Source organism: Typopeltis vanoorti, chromosome 14, assembly GCF_054136105.1.
Source record: "Typopeltis vanoorti isolate ZY-2024b chromosome 14, IOZ_Tvanoo_1.0, whole genome shotgun sequence".
Lineage (NCBI taxonomy): Eukaryota > Metazoa > Arthropoda > Arachnida > Uropygi > Thelyphonidae > Typopeltis > Typopeltis vanoorti.
The window spans coordinates 51,035,427-51,060,387 of record NC_143562.1 but is presented as its reverse complement, the minus strand read 5'-3'; the positions used below and the strand labels follow the sequence as shown (position 1 = coordinate 51,060,387).

At 36.4% G+C, this 24,961-nt stretch overlaps 1 protein-coding gene across 1 annotated transcript in view; it reads left to right on the top strand.

Moving 5' to 3' along the window:
- The window catches only part of LOC150099464 (acyl-CoA Delta-9 desaturase-like), a 90,491-nt gene that overhangs the window by 50,753 nt on the left and 14,777 nt on the right, over positions 1-24,961 (top strand). The window contains exons 2-3 of the mRNA XM_090404365.1: positions 3,828-4,005; positions 13,296-13,426. Coding sequence (XP_090260491.1) covers positions 3,831-4,005; positions 13,296-13,426 — 306 coding nt within the window. The 5' untranslated portion in view covers positions 3,828-3,830. The remainder of the gene's footprint in view (positions 1-3,827; positions 4,006-13,295; positions 13,427-24,961) is intronic.

The following is a 24,961-nucleotide window of genomic DNA, read 5'->3' as shown; positions in this document are numbered from 1 at the left end:
GTGAAGCGTTTTGTAAAGCAGAATCTGTTGTTCATATTTAAGTATCGTATCCAAAAGTGGAGGCTTTAATCTAGTTGAACTCCTAAGTATTTAGCGGAGGTTTGTGAGGTTATAAGTTTGTTGAACATATGTACAGTTTCCAACTGATTTGCTGTTCTGCTGGAGAAGAATACTGCACAGCTTTTTATATAATAAAAAGGAAAAAATTAATAAAAAAAAAGGTGTAGGGATAGTTTTGAGGGAATTGCATTTTTTTTTCTGGTTTGGGAATTAGAAATAAATCTGCTAGTTTCCATCGTGTAGGAAAACAAGAACCGTAATATTGCATTTTTAATGACTGCATGATGATTTTTGTAGGGGAGGGGAGAGAAGTTTGAATAGTTTGTTAGATATCCCGACTGGTCCTGAGTTTCCCAATGATTTGTTGCTCTTCGGATGGTGCTATGGGTGTAGTGTTGTTTAGAAGGTTGGCATTTTTGATTTCTGTACGTATCCGTGTATCTTTTCTATGAAGTTTGAATCTACATTTTTATAGTTGGGAGAGTGCACCGTTTTTCTAAACTATCTGCAAAAGATTGCGCTTTATCTGCATCATTGTAGGCAATTCCCCGTTCTCTGCTAATAGGGGGAAGGGGAGCCTGCAGTTAGTTCGGAGTGCTTTCATACCTTTCCAAAAGAGACTGGCCTTCAAATATTTCGGCGTTGAATTTTTTTTTTTATGCCATTGACTGTTGAGGAAGTCTTTTAGTGCATAACATATCTGATTTGTATCCCTGTTAAATGCTTGGCGATTATCCGGGGTCAGAGTTTTATGGTACCGGTATTTCCCCCCCCCCACACACCCGAATGAGCTGTTTAATTTTGTCGGGAAGCCAGTTTGGGAATGTGCGTGTAATTGTAATGTCAGCTCTGAGTTCTCTGTAAGAGAACTCAGAGCTGCTAGTATCTGAGTTTCTATAAGAATTTGTGGCATTTTCTATTTTTTTTTCTCTTCCAGTTGAAGCTATGATTGTGGCTGATCCAAGACTTTTTTGAAGAGCTGCAGGAATATAATTCCAATTAATGACGATGTTGTTATCTTCAGTGAAACTATGTGCGGTGCCTAACTGTAATAAAATGCGATTATAGTCTGAGCTGGGGTCATTAACTACTTGTATCTGACAGCACCACGGGGTCGCCTGTGCCAACGTAATGAGTAGGTTCTGCGGGCCAGTCCACTGCTATGTTCCTCATGACAGCGAATCTGTTCAGAATTTTGCCGTTGTTGTTGGGCAATCTGTTGTTCCAGGCTTTGTTATTAGCGTTCTGATTATCAGCGATTATTGCTATTTCACAAGTTCTTAATACTTCTTCTAGGTCGGAGTCAATAAGTTTTTTTGTTGGAAGGTTATATGCTGAGAAGACTTTAAGACTGCTTGAGTTTGCCATATGGATTTATATTTCAGTGGGTTCGAGGTTTTTGGTGAGGGGGGACAGCAACTTGATTATATCTCTTTTGATGAATATGGCGGTGCCTCCACTTCTCGCATCCAGTCTGTCATTAAGATTGGGGATGTAGTTTCTGATTCTGGGTTTATCGGCTGGGGAAAATGGTTTTTTTTTCTTTGACGAAGATGATATCTGCCTGATTTTGTGTAGTAAACTCTTGTAATTCTAGAATTTTGTTTTGTTCAAACCGTTTTCATTCCAGCGGATAATCTTTATTATCGTGGGTCTTGTATCTTTACTAGCCATTGAGAAATGCAGAGAGCATTCTTCTGCGCAGTTGGTTCTACTAAACTTTGCTACCCATGTGGTATTGTTGTTAGGTTTGCTTGTGTGTAGGACACTAGGTCGTGTTCATCTTGCTTTGGGAGTTGCTGTTTCTTTGGTTATTGTGAGTTCTGATGGGAGTACAGTATTTATTTCCAGCGGTGGATTTGTTGCAGTGTTACGCATAACTTGAGATCTTTGGTTAAGTGGGAAATAAGGACAGCCTCTATAGTTGGCGGGGTGGGTTCCTCCGCAGTTAGTACATTTTTCTGACTGTTCTTAGTTTTTTATAGGAAGCAATTGTATGCCTTTCTCCACATTTTGCGTATCTATATTCCCCCTTGCAGCAACGTTGGACTTGGCCAAACCGTTGGCACATATGACACTGTGTGATGGTGGTAGGTTTATGTTTTAGGGATTCTGTTTTTATAAGCAGGTCACAGACTGTTTCAAGCTTATATATGCGTGTTTCATCTTTACTGATTTCATGTGTGTGTGATATGGTGTTATTATCGAGGAATTTGGTAATTTCTCGGTAATCTGTAACTGTCTTGGGTAAAATACGTGCTCCTTCATCTGTATTTGTGGTTTTTGTGAAGGCTATATTCATGGTCTTGATTGATGTAGCTATAGCCGTCCAGTGCTCCTTTGCGTGAAGAATGACTTGGGGTATTCTTTCTTTGGGATTTCTGTTATTATCGGAATCCATAAGACTGGGAGTATCTATTAAGGAAGAATCTTTTTGAGCATTGCCATCCATTACCCTCCAAGGGTATATATTAATCACCGCATCTCACGGTCGATTCGTTTTTTCGTCTCCATCCATCTTGTCGCATGCATAGTCCTTATAAGGACATGCATAGATAGATTGTCGCATGCGTAGTCCTTATAAGGACATGCATTGATAGTTCTTAAGTTCTTAAAAGAACTGGGAGATGGACTGAGTCCTTGACTCTTAATCCCGTCATCTGAATGAAGAAAATCTGTGTGGATGAGGTGTTATTGAGCTAAAGCTCTAGTCATGGCTGGGTAACGGCAATAGCCGAGCCTCAGTTAAAGCTTCATTGACTACAGCATTGCCACTCGTTATCCTGGAAGTCCTAAAAAGGACTTTTCTCTCTCCCACATAGATTTTCTAAAAATTTAATAAAAAAATATAATTTATTTATAATTATTAAATAATAATAACAATTATTTAAATTTTTTATTTATATTTAATTATTAGTTAATGGTTATCTGTTTACTCTTGGCATTAATAATACTCATTTGGTACAACTCATTTCTCTTTCAAAAAATAATGGCAACTTATGAAGGTCACTTTAAGACGTCACGCACATCAGCACGTCAAATCACGTGATTTTTGACACAGATTGAAAAAGGATCAAAGATTTCATTTGAACTCCGGAGACTAAAAAGGCGCAACATACCTAAACTGAAACAATTTCCTGAGGGGATGGGGTTAACAATTGGAGCACAGATTCATCTTCTTCCCCCACACGTACGCACGACTAGGATGATAATACTGGGTAAAGTTGGTACCTAAGTTCTAGGTCACATTCAAGGAAAGTTTCTACCACTATTAGTTGCAATTTACTAGTTTTTATTTACATTTTTTAAAAGTTATACGAATACAACAACCAGGAAATGAACAAAACAGTTTTGTTTACTCTTTCACTTCAATCAAAACAAAGTCCATTATGTTTGGTTCGATATCAAGGCGTATGCCTGATCAGTTATCAGAGATGTCCTTCTTAATGAAATCGCCCAAGGAAATATTTCTTCAACATACATTCTGATGAACTCTTATTTAAAAAATACGTCAAGATTACGTCACAACCCGACCTTTTCTCTTAGCAATGAATTTTCTATATCTCTTGTGTGCATGTTTGACACCACGCACACAGAGATATAAAAAATTTAAAATTTATAGAAAAATTTAAAAAAATATATATAAAATTGTAAATATTATGAAATTATATTATAAAAGCATATGTGTATAACTTTTAATGATTTCTGCCATAGTGAGATGATTTATGATATATTTACACCAATTAAATATAATTTTTTTTTTCTAGAAAATGAGTCCTCATTCATCTCAGGTTACAGAAACGCTAACTATAACAAATGTAAAAAAAGAAGTCAAGCAAGCGTTAGTCTGGAGGAATATTGCAATCTTTACTTTCCTTCATAGTGGCGCTTTATATGGAATATATTTGATTTTTACTGAAGCCATGTTCAAAACCTTTCTGTTTGGTAAGTTAGTTAAATCGTCGAGATTATTTATTATCGAGTATCAAATATCAGTATTTTAGGGGGAAAAAAGAATCTGTAACACCTTTGTTTTTAATATATCAGTAAATAAATAAAACGTTATCTTTATAAAGATAATGAATATAAATTATGTTATTTTAAAAAATTGTTTTGAAACTGAAATAAAATGCAGAAATAAACTGTACACCATTTAAGAGCGAACCTAAAATTTTTATATTGTCAAGGAGAGTAAAACCATGAAGGGTATGAGGATGAATCAATCGACCGTGAAATGTGGTGATTAATACCCTTGGAGGTAATGGATGGCAATGCTGTACCAATGAAGTTTAACTGAGGTTCGGTTGTTGCTGTTACCCCCTTGGGCGATGATATTTGAGAGTTTTTGAGTTCGCTCTCTTAAGGTTTTTGCCTTAACGGAGCAATTTGAGTCTCCGGGGAAAGTGTTCTTCGGCACGGCCCGCTGAGAGGCTTTGTCGGTGAATTATTTTCTTCGGAATTTGAGCGGTTCTGCTCGGTGGTGGGGGAACCCGTCACTAAGTGGAACCAACGCTGAGATATGGACGGTCTTTCGCCCACTATGGAGTGGCCTAGAGATCGTCCGAATTTATTTGAGTTCACCTTTACTTAAACAGTCGGTGATTGATTCATTCAATCCAATACCCTTGGAGGGTAATGGATGGCAATGCTGTAGCCAATGAAGATTTAACTGAACCTCGGCTATTGCTGTTACCCTCCTGCCATGATCAGAGCTTTATTATTGATGAAATGATTATGAATGGGAATAGGATTTGGTCCTTTTTAGGACTTCCGGGGTAACCAATAGCAATGCTGTAGCTAATGAAGTTTTAACTGAGACTCGGCTATTGCCCGTTACCCAGCCATGACTAAATCCTTTAGCTCAATAACACCCCATCCACACAGATTTTCTTCATTTAGATGACGGGATAAAGAGTCAAGGACTCAGTCCATCTTCCAGTTCTTTTAAGAACTATTACTATGATTATTAGTTTGGCTGATCGGTAACTGTAGAATTCTGATGAAATGTTTTGTTTCAGAAGAAAGCTAACAAAAATATTTGCTTAATAATGGAATCGAAAATATATGATACAGAAAGAAAACCATCGAAGAAAAAATGACCTTTACCCCAACCTCATCTGCCTATAAAATAGATGAGGTTATTAGATTATCTTAGGGTTAAAAAAAACTAGTAAAAGGTACCCGTGTTAAAGAAGATAATATGTAACTGGCTCTCTGAGACGACTGCTTCCTCACCACTTCCGCTAGCCATGTTCATTCACTTGCTTGAGAAATAGAGATGAAAATTCTTGTAATGAGTAGCCTCAAAATATAATTCATTGAGTCAATAGGATTTCAAAATGGCTGCAGTATGTATACAATTCGAGGATTTGAATCCTTTAAGCAATACTGAGAGAGGATAAGAAGATTTCAGCAGGCGAAAAGTTTATTTTATTTGGAAGATTTCTTTATAAATAAGTATAAATATATATTTAATAAATAAATATAAATCAATAAATGACTCATTTTTTTGGGAGGGAAGTGGCGGAGAGCTTCAGATCTTCTAAGGGGTAGGCCTCTTCTAGTCTCTCATTCCCTGTTTCTTATCACCTTTACGGTAATAATTTGTAAGATCCCCTATCAGCAGCTGTACCTCTGTTTTCTAATTTCAGCATGTATTCTAAGATAACTGCAGGCCCAGATTAAGATGTTTTAGAGCTCGGGGCCAGACTAAAGTTAGAGTCCTCTTGATTCAAATTATTTTGCGTTTCAGTTTTAGCTATCCAGGTCACCGTATCCGCAAAGTGTCATTTATTTATTGATATTATCCAACACCAACAACACTTACAGACGGTTGAGTAGATTATTTTGATAGTCTATGGACATAATTCAGTACCTGAAAATGCATCGTTTTATTATTGCAAACCACACACACTATTCAGCTGATCACTGGGTAGTCTAACCGCGCCCAATATATCGACTAAATAAAATGACTGACCAGAACTGAATAAACATGAACAGATAATCCTCTAACAGGATGTGAACACAACATCGACCCATCCCGTTACTAATACTATAGCAATTGTATTCTTCATTTTGGGGTTTTAGTGAACAGCGATTCGAAAGCAGATTCCATACAGAAAGGAATCTTATTGCCTATAATTTAATTGTCATGCCGCTGTTGATGTAACGCTGACTCACCGCACAGAATGGATTAACTGTGATGTCGGGAAATAAACTGTTTCGTTTAGTGACCTTATAATAATAAACTTTAAAATTTTTTGATCTTAGAAAGCCTTAGGCGATTACTGTATATTCCCTTAATTAAGACCTGAGTAAATGAGACATTTATTTTGTCTGAAATGAGATAATAATTTTCTACTTCCTCCAGACCACTGTTATATGGAAAAAGATATCGATATTCTCCAAATGTAATGGAATGTGCTAATCCATTTAACACGCACGTAATTGAGATCCACAAAATCAAATTAATTTTTAATATTTATTTGGCATACCAGTTTAATATTAATAAGTACAGTAATGATTTATCAGCAGCTAACCACCAATTATAGTTTTTTTTTGTTAATTTTGCGTATATGCACGAAACATTATCCTTTTTAATAATTAAATAACAAAAGAAAAACTGGTTTATTAACATATTTTAAGTTTTTCTAAAACTAAATTAAAATATTAATTTTATTTTTACACGGTTAATAATAAAATATAATTTAAAAATATTATATAAAATAATGTAAATAAGACTCAAATAATGATAATAAATAATGGTTTTTAATTGAACAGAATTAAATGACAGACTGAAGTCATTTGAATGTAATTTCTTTTTAATGTAAATTTAACATATAACATATGTTATATATCTTATAACATATTTAAAATATTTATGCCAGTGAAATTTCAGTCCACAGTCTGTTTCGTTGGTCTGAACAGAAGAGTGAAATGTTCCCTGGTCATCCAACCAAGTCGGTCAAATGCCAACCAATTAGTTTGTTCCCATAAGCTTCATAATTTTTAAACGAATAATGTATTTTTCATTCGCTTATAAATGACACCGTAGTGGGGCGTACGCTTCAATGGTTTAGTAGTGTACATCTTGTCATCTGTATCTAATGAAGGTTCAGGTCATTCTTCAATACGAGGTTCATCGAATTTCTTATTGTATATTCATAAAGCTGTAGGTCAAGTAGTGCCATCGTAATAATTCCCAAGAGACGTTCACTGATGTCTTCATTAGGTCAAAGAATTCAAGTGAATCACTGAGACATAAAATCGAAAAGTTGATGGATTTGGAGGGAGAGATGCTATAATAGCACATATCATTAAATTATTTAGGTCAATTATCATGCTGCTTCATTAACTTTCAAGGTAATGAAGTACCACGCTCCCTTCTTAGTGAAGAAGAAGAAGAGATCATAATTGGTTCTATCGAAATATACAGCGAAATATTGTCACGTGTAAGGAAAGTCTTCTACATATCTCCGGGGGGGGGCTTGAAGTATTATTGCTAAATTCTTTTACCACTGACAACAATCAATTTAAATGCGTCCTTTCGAAGAGATCGAAGTGGGACGAAGACACATTCGTTTGAATAAGTGGTCTTTGATTGATCTTATCAGTTCAAGTGACAATCAAACTGTTTGCCTGAAGGATGTTAACAAACCCGTATTGAATACGTCGATTCATCCGTTGACAGAAAATAATATCCTTGTATAGTTTAAATTACAGGTAATTTCGGTTCCTGTCAAGCAGATTTCAATAATGGAACATTGTATTAGCGAAGATCCGAGTGAAATTTCTACGATACGGTGAGTGGTTTTCAGGCAGCTCAAATTCTACTCTAAGGCAAAACTTTTCTTTTTAAATTAGTCTTTATCAGTGTTTAGGTGATGTTTCATCCAATGCGCAAATTAATTTCATTCTTACATTTACGAAAGGATAAATGAGATTCAGTATCATGGAGTGTACCAAGAATGATAGTATAGATTGCCTTGTTAAAGTAGGAAGTGAGTTGAAGTGAGTTGATAGCAGCGGTACCGAGTGTTAGCCTTCAGGTAATGCGGTAAGTTAATCAGAGATGTTTTCGCAACGCTTAGAGTTGTGTATATGATCACTGTAATTTGGCTCTATCTCTTACTACAAGTTGTCAAGTAAATATTTAAATACTGAAGTAAGATAAAATATAAAATAAATGAAAAATTATTTTTTTATTCTTATTTTATATTTATTTTCTACACCGCTATTATACCCATTAAATATACTCATTAAATATTAAGGCTTCCAGAAGAAACTTAAATCTGGCGCCACTTTCATTGACCTAATATCTGCTTATGACACTGTCTAGATCAGGGGGCCTTCTCCTAAAACTAGGAAATATTATAAAGTGAAAAAAAAAACTTTACAACTTTTTGATTCTATTCTCTCCAACAGAAAGATCCGGGTCCATATTGGCGGAAAAAAGAGCAGGCCCAGATTCCTTCACAACGGTCTTCCTCAGGGCTCTGTGTTATCCCCTATACTTTTTAACATCTACGTGTATGATCTACCTCATCCCAGATCAAGCAAATATATGTATGCCGATGACCTAGCGATCTTACATCAATCCACCTCCTTTACCAACCTAGAATCAACCTTGAATACAGACCTGAACACCTTGGAATAGTACTTTAAGCGGTGGTATACTTGAAGCCAAATCCAACGATAACAGTGTCCTCAGTATTCCACCTGTATAATGCAGAGGCGAATCGACACCTCAACCTTTCCTTCTGTGGAAATATGGTAGAACACGAGCCTCACCCAAAATATCTTGGGGTGAGCCTGGACAGAAGCCTAACCTATAAAAGGCACATCATCAACCTCTCCAATAAAATTAAAACCAGAAATAATATCATTTCAAATTGTGCCCCTGTCTTGGAAAGAGGTACACACACTAACATTATAGACACCCAACTAAACTCTACCATGCGCACAATTAGTGGTGTAGTTCGCCCACCGATTAGAGATCCTTCGACACTTCTGCGCATCTCAGAAAAAGGAGAATCCATTCCGATAATAGGGTAATCAGTCCGTATTGTGGGATGAGTTGTTTATTATTACCGGTCGGAAAACTAACTTCTCTTTTATGATTATTGTAGTTAACTATGTTGCTTGTATAACAGTTGGAAAATTTTACCTATAAAGCACGTGATTTCGCGTGTTGGCGACCAATTCGGACGTCCTTCATTTCTTTCTCCCTTTCAGCATGAATCGACTATTCTTGGAAAGACGCGAAGCAGGGACCTACAAACGGTGGGCGAACTATACAGTGAGAAGCATCCCTCTCTCTCCTGGCTGTCTGCTCTATCTAACATTGCTCCACCACACATACGGAGAAGACAAGCCTCGATTAAGGAATTTAATAAAGCAGTGAGCAACCCACTCCTGTCCCTACATCAGACTCTCATTAACCCACCTAGTCTACGCCTCAAATCTAGAAAGCCTCTCTGGTCCACGGACGAATTCTCTTCAGCTGCGCTGCCATCAATATCTGACATATGGAGAGAACACTGGTCCAACAATCTACCCACAAACGGCTTCCTAGCAGAAGATCCCTGTGCTCCGCTGTCTGGTTTTGATCATCCTAGGAAGATTTGGTCATCAGTAAACAGGATCAGAACTAGTCAGGGCAGATGTGGTTACCTTCTACATAAATGGGGGCTGTCAGATCACCCTTATTGTGATTGTTCTCCCTTGGCTCAGACGATTACTCATATTGTGTACGACTACCCAAGGCGCCAATTTCACGGTAGTGGCCTACAGGACATCCACAAAGTGACGGATGAGGCCTTATTTTGGCTTTCCAGCCTGAACCTTGATATGTAGTTGATGTGGCGGTGGTTATGGAGGAAACAGAAGATCACGGTCCCGTCTCACCATGAAGACGTCATTCTCGTAATCACTCTCATTGTCCTCGTCATAGTATCAACAGAACTCCTCCTCATGTTAGAAGATGATGATACAATGTGAAATGGGGTCCCCCTCTAATGGATCAAATTTTCTCACACAAGACACACCTGCTCTCTAATTAAACCTCGGATACAGCTACATTTATGTTGTGAAGTGTTGTGAGAACATGCAGCCTTGTCATACTTGTTACAGTAGGACGATAACTGCCCCTGGCTTGATTATGACAAGTTACTTTTGCTTTATTAAAAAAAAAAAAACGGAAAGACTTAGAAAGCTGCCTTTTACGTCATGAACTTTTATATGTTAAGATTTTCATCATTTGTTGCTGGAAATTGTGATTGTACTCTTCGCTAACCAGTTGCATGTAGCCATAAGCATAAATAAATAAATAAAATTAAATATACATATTAATAACGCAAACAATCATCGCGAAATATCCTTATTAAAATATGAATAAACATTATTATGGTTAATGGTTAAAAAAATATACGCATGAAAAATAAACCATAGTTTTCCTTCTAACTTTAGTTCATTCAGGGAAAAAAACGAAGTGATTCTTATAGTCCTTATAATATAATAAGGACTGGCTTAAAGGGGCGAAGCAAGAATGCTTTTCATATTCCCCGTTATCTGTAGCGGACAGTGTAGGGATAAGGTTATTGAGCTATTATTAAAGCTCTGATCATGGCAGGAGGGTAACAGCAATAGCCGAGCCTCAGTTAGAGCTTCATTAGCTACAGCATTGCTATCCATTACCCTCCAAGGGCATTGGATTGAATTAATCAATTACCGCATCTCACGGTTGATTGATTCCCTCTCCTAATAACCACGAAGTGATTTTGGAACAGAAGATTCTTGTCAATGATTTCAATACAAAACTCAAACAGGTGTATTTGTAATTCTATAAATTTGTTTTTCAAAAAAGAAGACTTCATTTAAAAATATTTATAAAATTTAATTTATTATTTTCTTTTAGATAAAATTTAAATATAATTAGAAGAAAACTAAATTTAATGATTATATTTCAAAGCAAATTTGATACTAATTTGAAACAGTTGTAAAGTTTAACCTGTGTGAAACTATATGCACGTATAATCAGTGGTGTAAATTGAAGGCAGCCATTGTTTGAAAGTGAAAGCTATTGAGGTAGGCATGATACATTTATGTGTACTTGAAAAAAAAAGAGAAATTCTTATGTCTTAAAACTTCTAGTTCATAAATGTCTGAATATGAAATGATGCTGTTGTTTTCCCTTAAACTAGCATAGTTCACTGAACAGTGGCATCGAAAGCAATGAAATATATATATTTCAATTCCATCCAGGTAATGGTTGGATTTTGTGCTAGACTGTCATCATGGGAGATACTACGGGATAAAAATCATTTTAGTTAATAATACTGATAAAGAATTAATGAACTTTTTCTAGGCTTGTATTTCAGCTTGTTTTCAAGTTATTTGATCTTGGAGGTAGGTCTAAGTAATGATTTTTTTTAAATTTAATTACTGTGGCTAGATGCTGTTTGAAATTAAGAACAAAGTAACTGAGGTTACGACGGTAGTATATTTATATCTACTTATTATATGTATTCTTCAGACAGTTCGCCTATTTTGTAAAATGGAAAACCGGTGTGTCCAGAATCAAAATTATGCTGTCTTTGATGTAAGACTGCGACTTACCTTTACTTTAAAAGGATATATAAAGGTCTTTTGTATCCTACATGGAATTCCCATTTTTTTTAATTCCTCGAGAAAAAATAATCAACCACTCAGCTATTTATTGTTAGTAAGAAGATGAGAGTGCAGACTGTCTTCCGTACTCACATTACCGAAATTCTAGAAATTGTCATCTACCAACAGAAATAATTCTACCAATGATGATGAAGGCTGGCTTGGATTCCTCTGCTTGCTGATTTGAAAAGTTAGGGGCTGTAAATTTTTCATCCGGTCCCTTTTAATCAAAAAAATCATTAGACGAGTTTTGTATTTATTTATTCAAGGACCCAATCACTTTATGAATAATAATAAAATGCATTTACACATAAATATTCATGTAAGTCATCAATTATGTCGTTCTATTTATTTGAGAACAATATTTGTAGGGATAAACAAAAAAACAAAAACATTAGTTGTTTATTTTTAACACAATGATCGTCCATCTGGTGTTTTGGTGCACCAAATAAACAAAATAAATAAATAAAAACAAAAAGAAACAACACTTCTTCCATCCTTCAAGACAATAGTGCTATCTATCTATCTACAAACACTGAAATCCTTTCTCGAATCTACTCACAAATATTCAAATTTCTCCAAGTAAACACACCATCTTTAACGATCAACACTTCCCCGTTTCCATAACACCATATTGTGTCAACCTTACCCTACTGATCATGACAGTCACCAACACACAACACACCAAGGCTATAAATGATTCCAGCCAAATTCCACCCTCCTGGATTGTAATAAACCTCGAGGCCAACAGATGAATGAATGACCGAAGTGCGCCACATCTAACCTAACGGCCTCCTCTCTCAGGTATTATCACGCAACAGCTGACATACTCACCCAAATCGTATGATAACCGTCACAGAATGGTTAATATGTTTGCTTTATACTGATGTGTAGGGCATCGTTTTTTTTTTTTTTTAAACAGGTCTTTGTTAATGTGTTACCTTTTGGTGGCATGAGAGTAAGATTATAATGAACATTCCAAACATAACAAAAGTAAGTAAGGAATGGGGAAATATATTTAAATAAATAGAATGCTGTTCTGAAACGTAATGGCTGAACAGTTTCAGATTCTTAAAGTTCATGAGAATTTGCTAATTTACCAATATAAATCTAAAGCAATTTCTTTAAATCAACAGCTATTTATAGTGTGGAGCAACATAAGTAAGCAGTGTGAAATTTGGTCAATAAATAAACAAGATAAACAAAGAATAGAAACGAGTGAAATCAGATTTACATAAAGAACTGTAAAATACATTATTAGACCAAAAAGAAATGAAGATAGTTTAAAATAACTTAAAGTAAAATTATTAGAAGAAATACTAATACTAAACATGTACAAACACAATAGGATCGCGCATGCAAACGAATGGCCAACAATAGCCAATATCCTACACAATTAACAGAATACGAACCAATTGTTAAGGATATGGCTGGGTAGATCTCAAAAGAGGCTATTAGATTAAATTAGACTGGAACAGATCATAAGGTCTGTATTCATATGTAGCGTTATGATGATGTAAGATTATAATATAAAATACGAATAAAATTTCTCTTGTTTGTTTTCCCAGGTGTTATCTTACATTTATTGTCAGGAATTGGAGTCAGCGCTGGAGCTCACAGACTCTGGTCTCACAGATCGTATAAAGCAAAATGGCCTCTTCGACTTCTACTAGCTTTACTTAATGCTATTGCTGTTCAGGTAAGATTCTGTTTTGAAGATAATCCACAACAGTGATCGACTGGTACTGTTACACACATTCTTACATAGAGATTAATGCATACAAATAACAATTAAATATCTCCATTATATATGTTGATCTACTGAGAAACAGTCTTATATCAATAGATAGTTGGCCAGTCTTGTCGGAGTTGCATTGGATCCTTTAATTCTCAGTGGATTTTCCAAAAGTGTTATGCTATATGCATGAGAAGTAATAATAACGGGAAAAGGAGTTCCATGCATATGGAACTATAAGCAATTTTCAAAAATTCAAATTGTTTTGTTTTATAAGCTTAAATATGAAACGCAAGTCTAGTTCTACACTAACATAATATAATTCAAAAGTTCAAAAACGTTGTTGGGATTATGAATTTCTATTTTTTTTAGCCACTTAGTAGTCGGTCTGTTATGGAGGCATTGCTTGTAATGTTGGGTTTGTTTCAGAATCTGCTTTTGCGTGGTAACTGATGTTTTATCCGTACACAAGACGGCAGAGCATCGTTCCAAATATCATGGGTAGAAACAGAATCTAAAATTAATATTCCATTGTATAGAATAGAATTTTTACACCCGTTGGGTTTCTCTTCAGTCTGATGAAAACTCTGAATTGCTGTGAAGTCAGTGAAGTCTTAATCAAAAGCTCCAAGAAAGGAGAATAAATAATTTCTGGAAAGAGTTCGTAGCCTTTTAAGTAGTGCAATACCAGTATATCTTCATGCCAAAGTTTGTATTTTCAGACAAGTTCTCGGTTATTTCCGAAACTTTTTAAGTGCCTTTTTTGACATGTTTATAAACTATAATGAATATTTATTATAGTTTTTTTTTCTCTAGAATATATCTGTATATTCTGGTGAGTATACGCATTTGTCTTTTGTTTTGCTAGTAGTCTTTTGTACCACATCATGACTGTGGCAGATAAAATGGGAATTTAACATCATTTTTGAAATTAATTTATCCTACCTATTAAAACCAAACACATAACTTGTTATATCAGTACTCCTGCCTTTCAGTAGGAAAAATGTCAAATTTTTTTCCTGCACTCAAGGAAAAACCATATTCAATTTAACCACTTTCATGCTCACATTTCATTCATTACGCTATACAAGCATGACCATCTGCCAATATCTGGAACGTAGTCCATTATATTCCTTGCTTCAGGGCAGCTTTGCTGGAACACTTTCCTCTAGGTGACTCCGAAGGGAAAACTCAGGTTAACTGAGGCCCTCTGAGGACGTGTTGGCTACTGAGGAATGCAGGATGAACAACTGGTTAAGGTGTATTTTTAAATTATTCAGATGAAAAAAAAGCAGAACATTCTATATTGTGAACGAGTAAATCAGCTTGGATTTGATTCTGTTTGCAAGTTGTCTATATAACCTGTTTATAGCTCACTGAGGCAGTTCACGTACGTTTCAAAACTTCCAGGCAGTCAAAAGTCCTTATTGCTGTTTTTATTGAGTTTAGTTACATGATTATAGAACACTATGGATACAAAGTGGTATTCAGATTCATACAGTTGTTTGAATTCGGTAGAAAATTTCTTTTATCCTTTAGATGAAGAATCCTCCCCCTCCCCCCTTTTTTTATACTTATATTTGCACGAATTACATTATGTGTTAATGATGGCCTATGGCCAACCCTTCCTAGTTTAAATTAGAAATGCATTTTCAGTCTGAATAGCATATGCAGTTCTTACGGTGCCATTATTATTATTATTAACAATCGGCAAATGCCAAACGAAATGTATTGCAACTGTTAACTCAAGTACAACTAGAAGCAGGATTGCAAACGAAAAAGGCGTGCTTTATGCACATGTTGCATTTCAAACATTTTGTTACATTATTAAGGTTAGCATACAACATCTTAGTCAGTTTATGAAAGGGAACAATGGGAAGATTTCTAAGTCTGTTAGCATGTAACATCTTAGTCACGTTATTAAAAGCAACAACGTGAAGATTTACAGACTTTAAAAAAATTTAAAGCAGCTTCTAATTTCTAAATGCTAGCAAATGTCAAACGCGATACATCAGATATAAAAAAAAATCAATGTTAGTAATAGATAAATCATAACTTGAGAAATTACTTTAAGTAAGAACGCGTTAGTTCCACTCAGATGACATATTTATGCATATATATCGTAATTGACATTAATGGCTTTAAGGGTGAAGTAAGATGCTTTTCATATTCCCCGCTATCCATTACGGCTGGGCAGTTTGCTCGCCCTGAATGGACATGGAGATTATGCATCGCTACAGAAAATTAAAATGGCTTTTGGTCTTTTATATTTACATATATCCGTTGCCTCGTAGGCTACAGCTTGCTGAACAAGATCGTTAGGGGTGTATGGACGTTATTAAGATTGTAGAAAAGAGAAGATATAAAGAATATTTGTATCTCGATGAAGTTGATTGTTTCTGATGGACCATGGGGCGTTTAGAATCATTCGCAGGCACTTGTTTTGCACATGTTGCAGTTTGAAAATGTTAGTAATGGAGGTGTAGCTCCAGGCAGGAGAAGCATAAGTGTGTATGTGACGCATCGTCAGCTTTATAAAAGCAATTTGATTCTGATGTTTAGCTTGCTGTTCCTGTTAATTAGGGGGAAGATCTGGTCGATCGCTTTAGATGCCTTTGCACACGTAGTCTTGATGTGTTGGTTAAAAGTTATTTTTTTTTTGTCGAGCACGACACTAAGGTATTTTGATTCTGCTTGCCAGAGAATTTTAGTATTGAATAGTAAGACGTCTCCTGCAGGAGATATTGGCCTTTTTGTGAAGAGAATGGCTGAGCTTTTTTGGGAATTCACTTGTAGTCTCCATTTGGAGAACCATTTCTCTAGGTTTATAAGGTTTTTCTTGAAGCATTTTAGTAATTAGGTGTGGCCGGAGAGATCTGTCTAATAATGCTGTATCATCCGCATATAGGGCAATGATGGATGATATTGTGTTGCACTGAATGTCTGAAATGTATATAGAGAACAGCAACGGAGCCAGCCGGGATCCCTGCGGTACTCCGGCCAAGATATGGCGCTGGGATGAGGTCGTACCATTGATTTTGACTTACATGCTTCTGTTCTGTAGATATGATCTAACTAGATGTACCATTTTCACTGAGATAAGTTTGTGTAGCAATCTGAAGTGCCATGCTTTATCAAATGCTTTGGATAGATCAAGAAAAACAGCTCCAGTGTATTGACGCCAGTTGTAGCTTGTGGTAATATATTCAACTATTCTGAGGATTTTCTGGGTAGTACTATGGTGCTGAAAACTGAATTGCTCTTTAGGAAGGATGTTTAGTTCATTTACTGAAGTTTGAAGTCGTGAGAGGATGATCTTCTCTGCAATATTACCCAAGTTGGAGATAAGGCTGATAGGACGATAATTGTGAAGCAGGTGCGGGTTTATCCCTTGTCTGGCTTATGAATTGGGATTATATCATCCTGTTTCCAGGTGGGAGGAAAATAGTCATACCTTAAGATTGCATTTATTATTATGGTCAGGTGCACTTCAGCTTTTCGGAAAAACAGCTTGATCAACCTATTTGTGATGCGGTCTGGAGAGCTTTTTTGTTCTTTAATTTTTTTTATATCATCATATATTTCAGCAGGTGATGTGGGTGCAATATGGTCAGCATCGGTATCAGGAAGTTTTAACGAGTGTCTGACCTGTCTGTGAATTTTATACAAGTGATCGAAATCTGAGTTTTCATATGAAGCTTTGCACTGCACTTCTAAATTTTTTGCTATTACTTCTGCCTTTTCTACGTCTGTGCGAACAAGGCTCCGGTCAGAAAGTATAGGGGGAAGGGATCTGCCTTTGTTTCTGATATTTCTCAGTAGTCTCCAGATAGAGTGATCAGTAGATGAGACAGAAGCTACATTTTCTTCCCATACTTGATCTCTGTGAGCTTTGAGTGCATCTCGCACTGCACCATTTAGTCTGTTAAGAACTGCTTTGTCTTGTGGTGTGTGGGCGTTGTGAAATCTTCTCCTTGCTCTGTTTTTTTCTCTGATCACGTTCATAATGTCTTAGGCAGACGACCAGGCTTGGGGACAATTTTGTAGGAGATGGCTGCTATTATAGCAGAGTTAATTTGTTGGGCGAGGCTTGTGACTGCGGTTTCAACATCTTTGGAACTTATATGAGGAACAGGTCCAATGTAATCCCGGAGTACTTTTGACAATTTTTCCCACGAAAAAAATGAGTGAGAGGGAGGAGACAGGTATTCTTGTTTTCCCAGCTGTAGTAGAATTGGGTTATAATCAGATGATAAGTCGCTCAATTATTTTAGACTGTATTGAAGTTTAATATTTTGCAGGATAGCTATATCCAGAATGTCAGAAGTGCCAAACGTTCTAAGATGAGTTGGTTGGGTGGGGCCTGCCATAACTGCATAGTTTGATCCTATGTAGATGGAAAGGATGCAGCCATTCTTGTTGGTGATTCTACAATTCCAGTCAGGGTGCTTGGAGTTTAAGTCTCCGGCAATAATGATGGACTCTCTGACACCTAAGATGGCATTTAGATCAGAATGCAGTAGAGTTTTAAGGGTGGGTTGTAAGCCGAGTAGATTTTCAGTCTGCCAGCCGAGCTAGTGAATACTTACACGCCTGTGACCTCAAGGTTAGTGGTTGGAGGGTTGTTCACAGAATGGTGTTTGATATAATATTTAATGAAGATGACAGTGCCGTTGGCTCTATAGTTTAACCTGTCGATTTTGTATAGTAAATAACCCCTTATTTTAAGACTGTCCGAAGGTACTAGAATAACATCTGGTTGATATGTATGGGTAATATCTTCGAGCTCCAAAATTTTGTTTCTGAGGCCATTTGCATTCTATGCAACGATCTGAAAGAGGCTAGAATTAATTTGTTTCTAATTCATCTATAAGTGCTGTGAGAATGGCATGTGTTTCACGTAGGAATCTTTTAGTGGGGATTGCTGAGGGGCTTGACAGGCCGAATTCTAGTATAGCATGTTTTCTAGAGAGGCCGTAATAACAGCGTCAGGTTTGTACGTGCTGTTGGCTGATTCTGTTCTGGTGTTGACTTGTTTGCGGGCCACATCTGCATAACTTCTTGTTTGCCTTTGGCACCCTCTATCTTTGAGGGCCTCCTAGTCTCCGGCTGTAGTGAAAGGGGGCTCTGGTATTCTTGTACTAGAGGAGGAGAACAGTTTAGCTGTCTCTAACCGTCTGTTCTTCGGGTGCTGAGTATATCCCTTATAGTTGGCAGGATGAGGGCCACCGCAGTTGGCACATTTAGCCGAGGTGGTTTTCGTCTTTGTACAGATTTTGAATGGGTGGTTATCCCCACATTTCAACTGAGTTGAAATGTGGGGATAGCCACCCATTCAAAATCATTTAAACTCAGTTTTACACAGTTTCTGGAGTGGCCAAAATTTTGTCACCTGTGTCATTGCCCAGAAGATGCCCTTTTCCGGAGTGGCTCTGGTGTGATAATGAACCCGCAGATTGAATTTAATTTGTAAATATTTTTGTAAACGTTATGGATCTCTACAAGGATTAACGGTACGGGAGGCTTGTCAGATCTATACATTCTGCTGACCTTAATAGGAGGCAGATCCAGTAAATTAAGATCAGCAGCTATCTCTTCTGGATCAATGTCATCATAGACGCCACGGAGGATCACTTTTAATTTTTTTTTCTGAACTGAGTGAGAAGGTATGGTACTGAATACCTCTGACGTCCATTTCTTTTCTTAATTTTCTGTAATCTGTCACCGTGGCGGGTTGTATCTTTATACCTTCATCCACATTTTTGGCCATTGTGTAATCAATTTGTAAACTGGACATTGTAGATCTTAGAACTGATCATCTGTATTTTTCTCTTAGTATAATCGGAGGCAACTTTTTTTTGGGAGAAGCAGTGGAGTCCAAAATGGACCGTCTTGTTCCATTTCTTTATCTTTGGGTGGTTCTACGGTTGTTTTGCGCTTCTTGCGTGCGCCGACCTCTTCAAAATCTGAGGGAGTAGAGATCACCGATTCCAGCTGCTCCTCCATTTCAGCAGCGTCATCGCCTGTGACGCTTGCGAGGGAAAACGTATCATAAAGTTTCACCTTTCCCGGCCAGTTAAGCAGCTCGCCAAGTCCGATGAATTCACGATATACTTCCTCAAATATCGTCTCATCTATTTATTTTTTCATGTCTATCAATGTTGTGATGTGTCAGAAGCTCAGAGAAAGAAAAAAAAAGCCGCTAACGTGCAGTTGTAGCCTGGCCGGCACTTCTGCAAAACGCTGAATTTTTTGGATAAAAAGCACTGGCATAAAATGGCGAGATCTTCAGAACTCATCTGCAACAAATATAACTTACAAAAGCCCTAATTTAAATCTTTACCATCATTCGTACCCTTATGCCATTTGATAAAGTAATATAACTTATAGTACCCTAATTCCTTATAAGGACTGGCTTAAAGGGGCGAAGCAAGAATGCTTTTCATCTTCCCCGTTATCTGTAGAGGACAGTGTAGGGATAAGGTGTTATTGAGCTATTAAATTAAAGCTCTGATCATGGCAGGAGGGTAACAGCAATAGCTGAGCCTCAGTTAGAACTTCACTTGCTACAGCATTGCCATCCATTACCCTCCAAGGGTATTGATCACCGCATCTCACGGTCGACCCAGCTACAACATTGACAATTGACAATTATTCTTTAAGGGTGAAGCAAAATGCTTTTCATATTCCTCGCTATCTGTTGTGGTTACAGTGAGGGTAAAATTTACGAGCAGTTTGCTCGCCCTGAATGGGCATGGAGATTATGCATCGTTATAGGAGGCTAATATAGTTTTTGGTCTTTTATATTTGAATATGTCCATTGGCTCGTATGCTGCAGCTTGTTGAACCAAATCGTTGGGATGTGTGGACGTCTTTAGAAAAAACTTGGAAGCTAAGGATTGTAGATAAGAGAGAATATAGGGAATATTTGTGTCTCTGTGGAGTTGGCTGTTTCTAACATATCACGGGGCGTTCAGAATCATTTTCAAGCACTTGTTCTGCACTCGCTGTATTTTGATAATGTTAGTATTAGAGGTGTGGCTCCAGGCCGGAGAGGCATAGGTGATTATAGGACGAATTGTCATCTGGTATAGTTGCAATTTGATTCTGTTGCTATTTCTATTAATTAACGGGTAGATCTGAGCTATGGCTTTAGATGCTTTTGCGCATGCAGACTTGATGTGTTGGTTGAAAGATAGCTTTTTGTCGAGAATCACACCCAGGTAATTTGTTTCTTTCTGCTAGGGAATTTTAGTATTGAATAGTAACACACACAAAAAAAAAATGTAATTTTTTCACGTAGTACTGTCATATCCTGTACACCCCTTGAAGGTACATGGCAGGAATTTGATGATGATGATGATGATAGTAACACATCTCCTGCAGGAGACATTGGCCTTTTTGAGAAAAGAACGGCTGAGCTTTTCAAGGGGTTGACTTCCAATCTCCACTTGGAGAACCAACCCTCCAGCTTTAGAAGGTTTTCTTGAAGCTTTCTGGTAACGAAGTGGGATCTGAGAGATCTGGTTAGTATTGCCGTATCGTCCGCATGCAGAGCTAAAATGGAAGTCATCAGATTGTGTGGGATGTCTGACATGTATACAGAAAACAGCAATGGAGCCAGTAGAGATCCATGCGGCATTCCAGCAAAGTTATGGCGCTGGAACGATGTACAACCGTTAATTTTAACTTGCATTGATCTATTCTGAAGATATGAACGGATTAGATGAACCATTTTTAGTGAGATACCGGCTGAGATAAGTTTGTGCAGGAGTCCAAAATGCCAGATTTTGTCAAATGCTTTGGAAAGGTCTAGGAATACAGCTCCTGTGCACTGGCGCCAGTTGTAGCTGATGGTGATATATTCCACAATTCTTTGGATTTGCGGTAGTACTATGGTGTTGTTGAAAACCAAACTGTTCTTTAGGGAGGATGTTAGGTCGTTTACTGAGGTTTGGAGTCGTGAGAGGATGACCTTCTCGGCAACCTTAACCAGATTGGAGATGAGACTGATTGGACGATAATTCTGTGGTAAGTGTGGGTCTTTGCCTGGCTTATGTATAGGAATCACATCAGGTGGAAGGAAAATAGTGAAGTCTTAAGATTGCATTTATTATACTGGTCAGGTGCACTATAGCTTTTCGAGGCAGCAGCAGCTTGATCACCCTGTTTGAGAAGCTACAACATTGCTACTCGACAAAGTAATATAACTTATATTATCTTAAAAATAAAAAGGTGCATTTAATATATAAATATATATTTTAAAAATTTTAAATTTCAGAAAATTTATTATAAAACTTAGTTTATAAAAAAAAAAAAACGATTGGAAATTTTATAAAAATTTATTTAAAATAGCTTAATATAAATATTAAGGAGTGTATTATGCTGTTCGCTTACTTTACGAAAATTTTTGAGGTACTGTCCAAGTTATGCCGATTGTAATGGCCGGATTTGTGCATAAGCTAAACAAGCTACAGATTAGCACTTAAGATTATGAAAAGGGCTTCCTTCTAAGCTATGAAACTTAAAATTTACACAGTAGAGTGGAGGATTCTTAAAGGTTATAGCTTAGGGACCACAGCAACCTTAAATCAAACTCTGCTCGCTGTGTACATTTGTAGAAGGAAGGTAAGAAATAAGAAAGGGTTTGGTAATAAAGATATGAGCTGAATTAATGATAATAATTCAAATACCCTATATAATTACAATGATGCAATAATGGAAAAATAAACAAAACATAAGGAAATATGATGGTAAAATGCATGCACTATTTTATTTGATTTAATTGTATTCTTTCGCAATATAAACGGATTTTGTGTTATTCAGTTAACAGAAATGGGAAAAAATAGTTTCTTAATTACAAAAAAAAAAAAAAAAAAAATACAAAAGTGCTGTAGTACATCCTCTACTGTAGGACTTCCTGCTAATACACTCTTAAGTGTCTTTTTAAATTCCAGAGTCTTCGAAGGTAACGTTATTGTACAACATTCTTTCTTTCCTGTTCCCATAGCTTATCGTCCATCCATTCTACCGTTCCTAGCTGGTGTCAGACCAACCGATCCGTGCGTTGATATCGTCTCCCTAATTCAAGTATGACCCACTTGCGTTCTATTGTTTAAAATCTAGTCACGGACAAATGAACCGTTGTATAAAAAGGAATCTTTTTTTTTTTTAGAAGTTTTCAAGGCGATACTTCAGACATTAATTTAGATGAATTGGTCTCCATATCTTTGATTTTTTATCCTACTTTCCTTAAATAGAACCGACTGGTAAAGGATCTACGCGTCCAACCCCTTCCTTCAATTGTTAGGTATGAATCATATAAATATCAATCTCATTTCCATATTGTAATAAGTAACATAGATGGCGCTGTACGCATGTTTCTTTTTGAGATCCTTGCATGGATTTAAAATTCGTTGTATTTATTAGAAACAATTATAGTGCAGAAAAATGCTAAACTCCGGGGGGGGGATGAAAATGCAGAAAAAGTGATGTGGGGAAGATTGCAAAAAGAATCTCAAACTGGATTATAAAATCCTGTATGAAGGTACAAATTATGTTGCGTGAGACAGTTATTATCTGTTTGTATTTGAAACAAAAGACACTGTATTATTACAATGAAAATATGCAACATTTTAAACATTTGACTTCTTTTATTACCATAATCCATAGATAATATAGTAAGCTCATTTCAAATAGTATTATGCATTTATTATGTTTAAATATAATTTCATTCAATGTAAAACATTTCATTTGTATTCTACGATACTTTCACTGCACATCGTTAATCGCTGTGCTAAATGTACATTAATGACAGCTCGAGATTTCGACTAATTCTTTCGTATTCTTAACATTGCCAGTTTAAAATCTCATTCGATAAGTTGTATCATTTCCCTTTTTATTCCCTTATCAGACGACATATTGTTCTTTTCTTATAACAAGCTAGATGATAAGATTAACGGTAATCATACAACACCGGGTATAACAGATTAGATCACGCAACCAGCTTCTACAACCAGTGGGTTGTAGAAGCTGGTTGCTACAAACAATTATTTGCTTTCCCGTCTGTAAGAGATTAACAAACAGTACGTGATTTAACCAACAACGCTTTTACATATTTCTTTTAATTGATTACACTGATTACATGAGAATTCCCACGCATCAAGGTTTTTTTTAATTTTATTTTTCACATATAGTCCAAATTACTTTTCGCAGTTAATACCTATATTACACAATCAGAAGAGTGCAACATAACCCGTCTGACTACACTTCCAAAACCGTTTGCCGATATGTCTCCCCCCCCCCCCAAGACGTTGAATATAGCCTTACTACAAGCTCTATAAATATTTTAAGAAACGAACTTCATATACAAAACGGATATATAAATATAAATAGATCCTCTCAAACGATTTATTACCTAAAGGGAGTTGAATTCCTTTTGTCCTAATTAACTTTTTTTTGGCAGGTGGGTAGCCATTCTTCATACTTATGTGAGCTCATGCTATCAATGAACCAAGACTTTCCGGAAAGAAATTATGACAGACAGATTACGCCATCTCGTGGTCCCAAATCTTAACACTTGTTTTGTTTGAGAGTGAGTTATATGGTCAATGTCTGTGCCAAGATATAAAAAATTGCAAATACAAACTCCAAAGCTGAACGTTCTACTTTTATGTTTATGTATACATTTAGAAAATAAAATGTTTTTGTTATAGTATTTTAATTTAACTTTATAGTTTTAGTAATAAACAATTTTTAAGATTTCAAAAAACGTTAAAAAAATTCTTTCTTTATTTTTTAAATACCTATTTAGACATAAAATTCAGTTAATATTCAATATACGCCTAAATATTAAATCTAAATCTTGGAAATAGCATTAAATTATAATGAGAGATAAAGTTACTTGGCTGTATGGTGGCCGGGATAAGAATAACCCCAATGTAGCTCATACATGTCGTACAAGGCGACTAAAATTGATATCCAGAGAGGCTAATGGATGGCAATGCTGTAGCCAATGAAGTTCTAACTGAGGTTCAGCTATTGCTGTTACCCTCCTGCCATGATCAGAGCTTTATATAGCTCAATAATACCCTATCCTTACACTGTCCTCTTCAGGTAACGGGGAATATGAAAAATCAAGCATATCAAAAATCAAGTTACTTGATTTTTGCTTTCGACTTTTGACGAGAACAGACGTATTAATTTAGATTGAGCCTGATTAGATTTCATACAAGGTTTTTCAGCAATCTCATATTGCACTGGCGCTGACACAGTATGATTCCTACTGTCTCCCCTATGCGTTAAATATGCACGAAGTCTGATAGCTGTAGGTCCCACCCGAAACGAGGACCAGTGGTGGATTTATGGTATTTTAGGGAGGTAGGTTTTCATTCTGTGGCCAAGTGAGTTCTTGACACTCCTTTCTCCTTTTAGTAGGGGGAAATTTAGCATTACAAACTTCGCTAGTAGACTTCTGCATGAGTCTACAGGATCTGATAG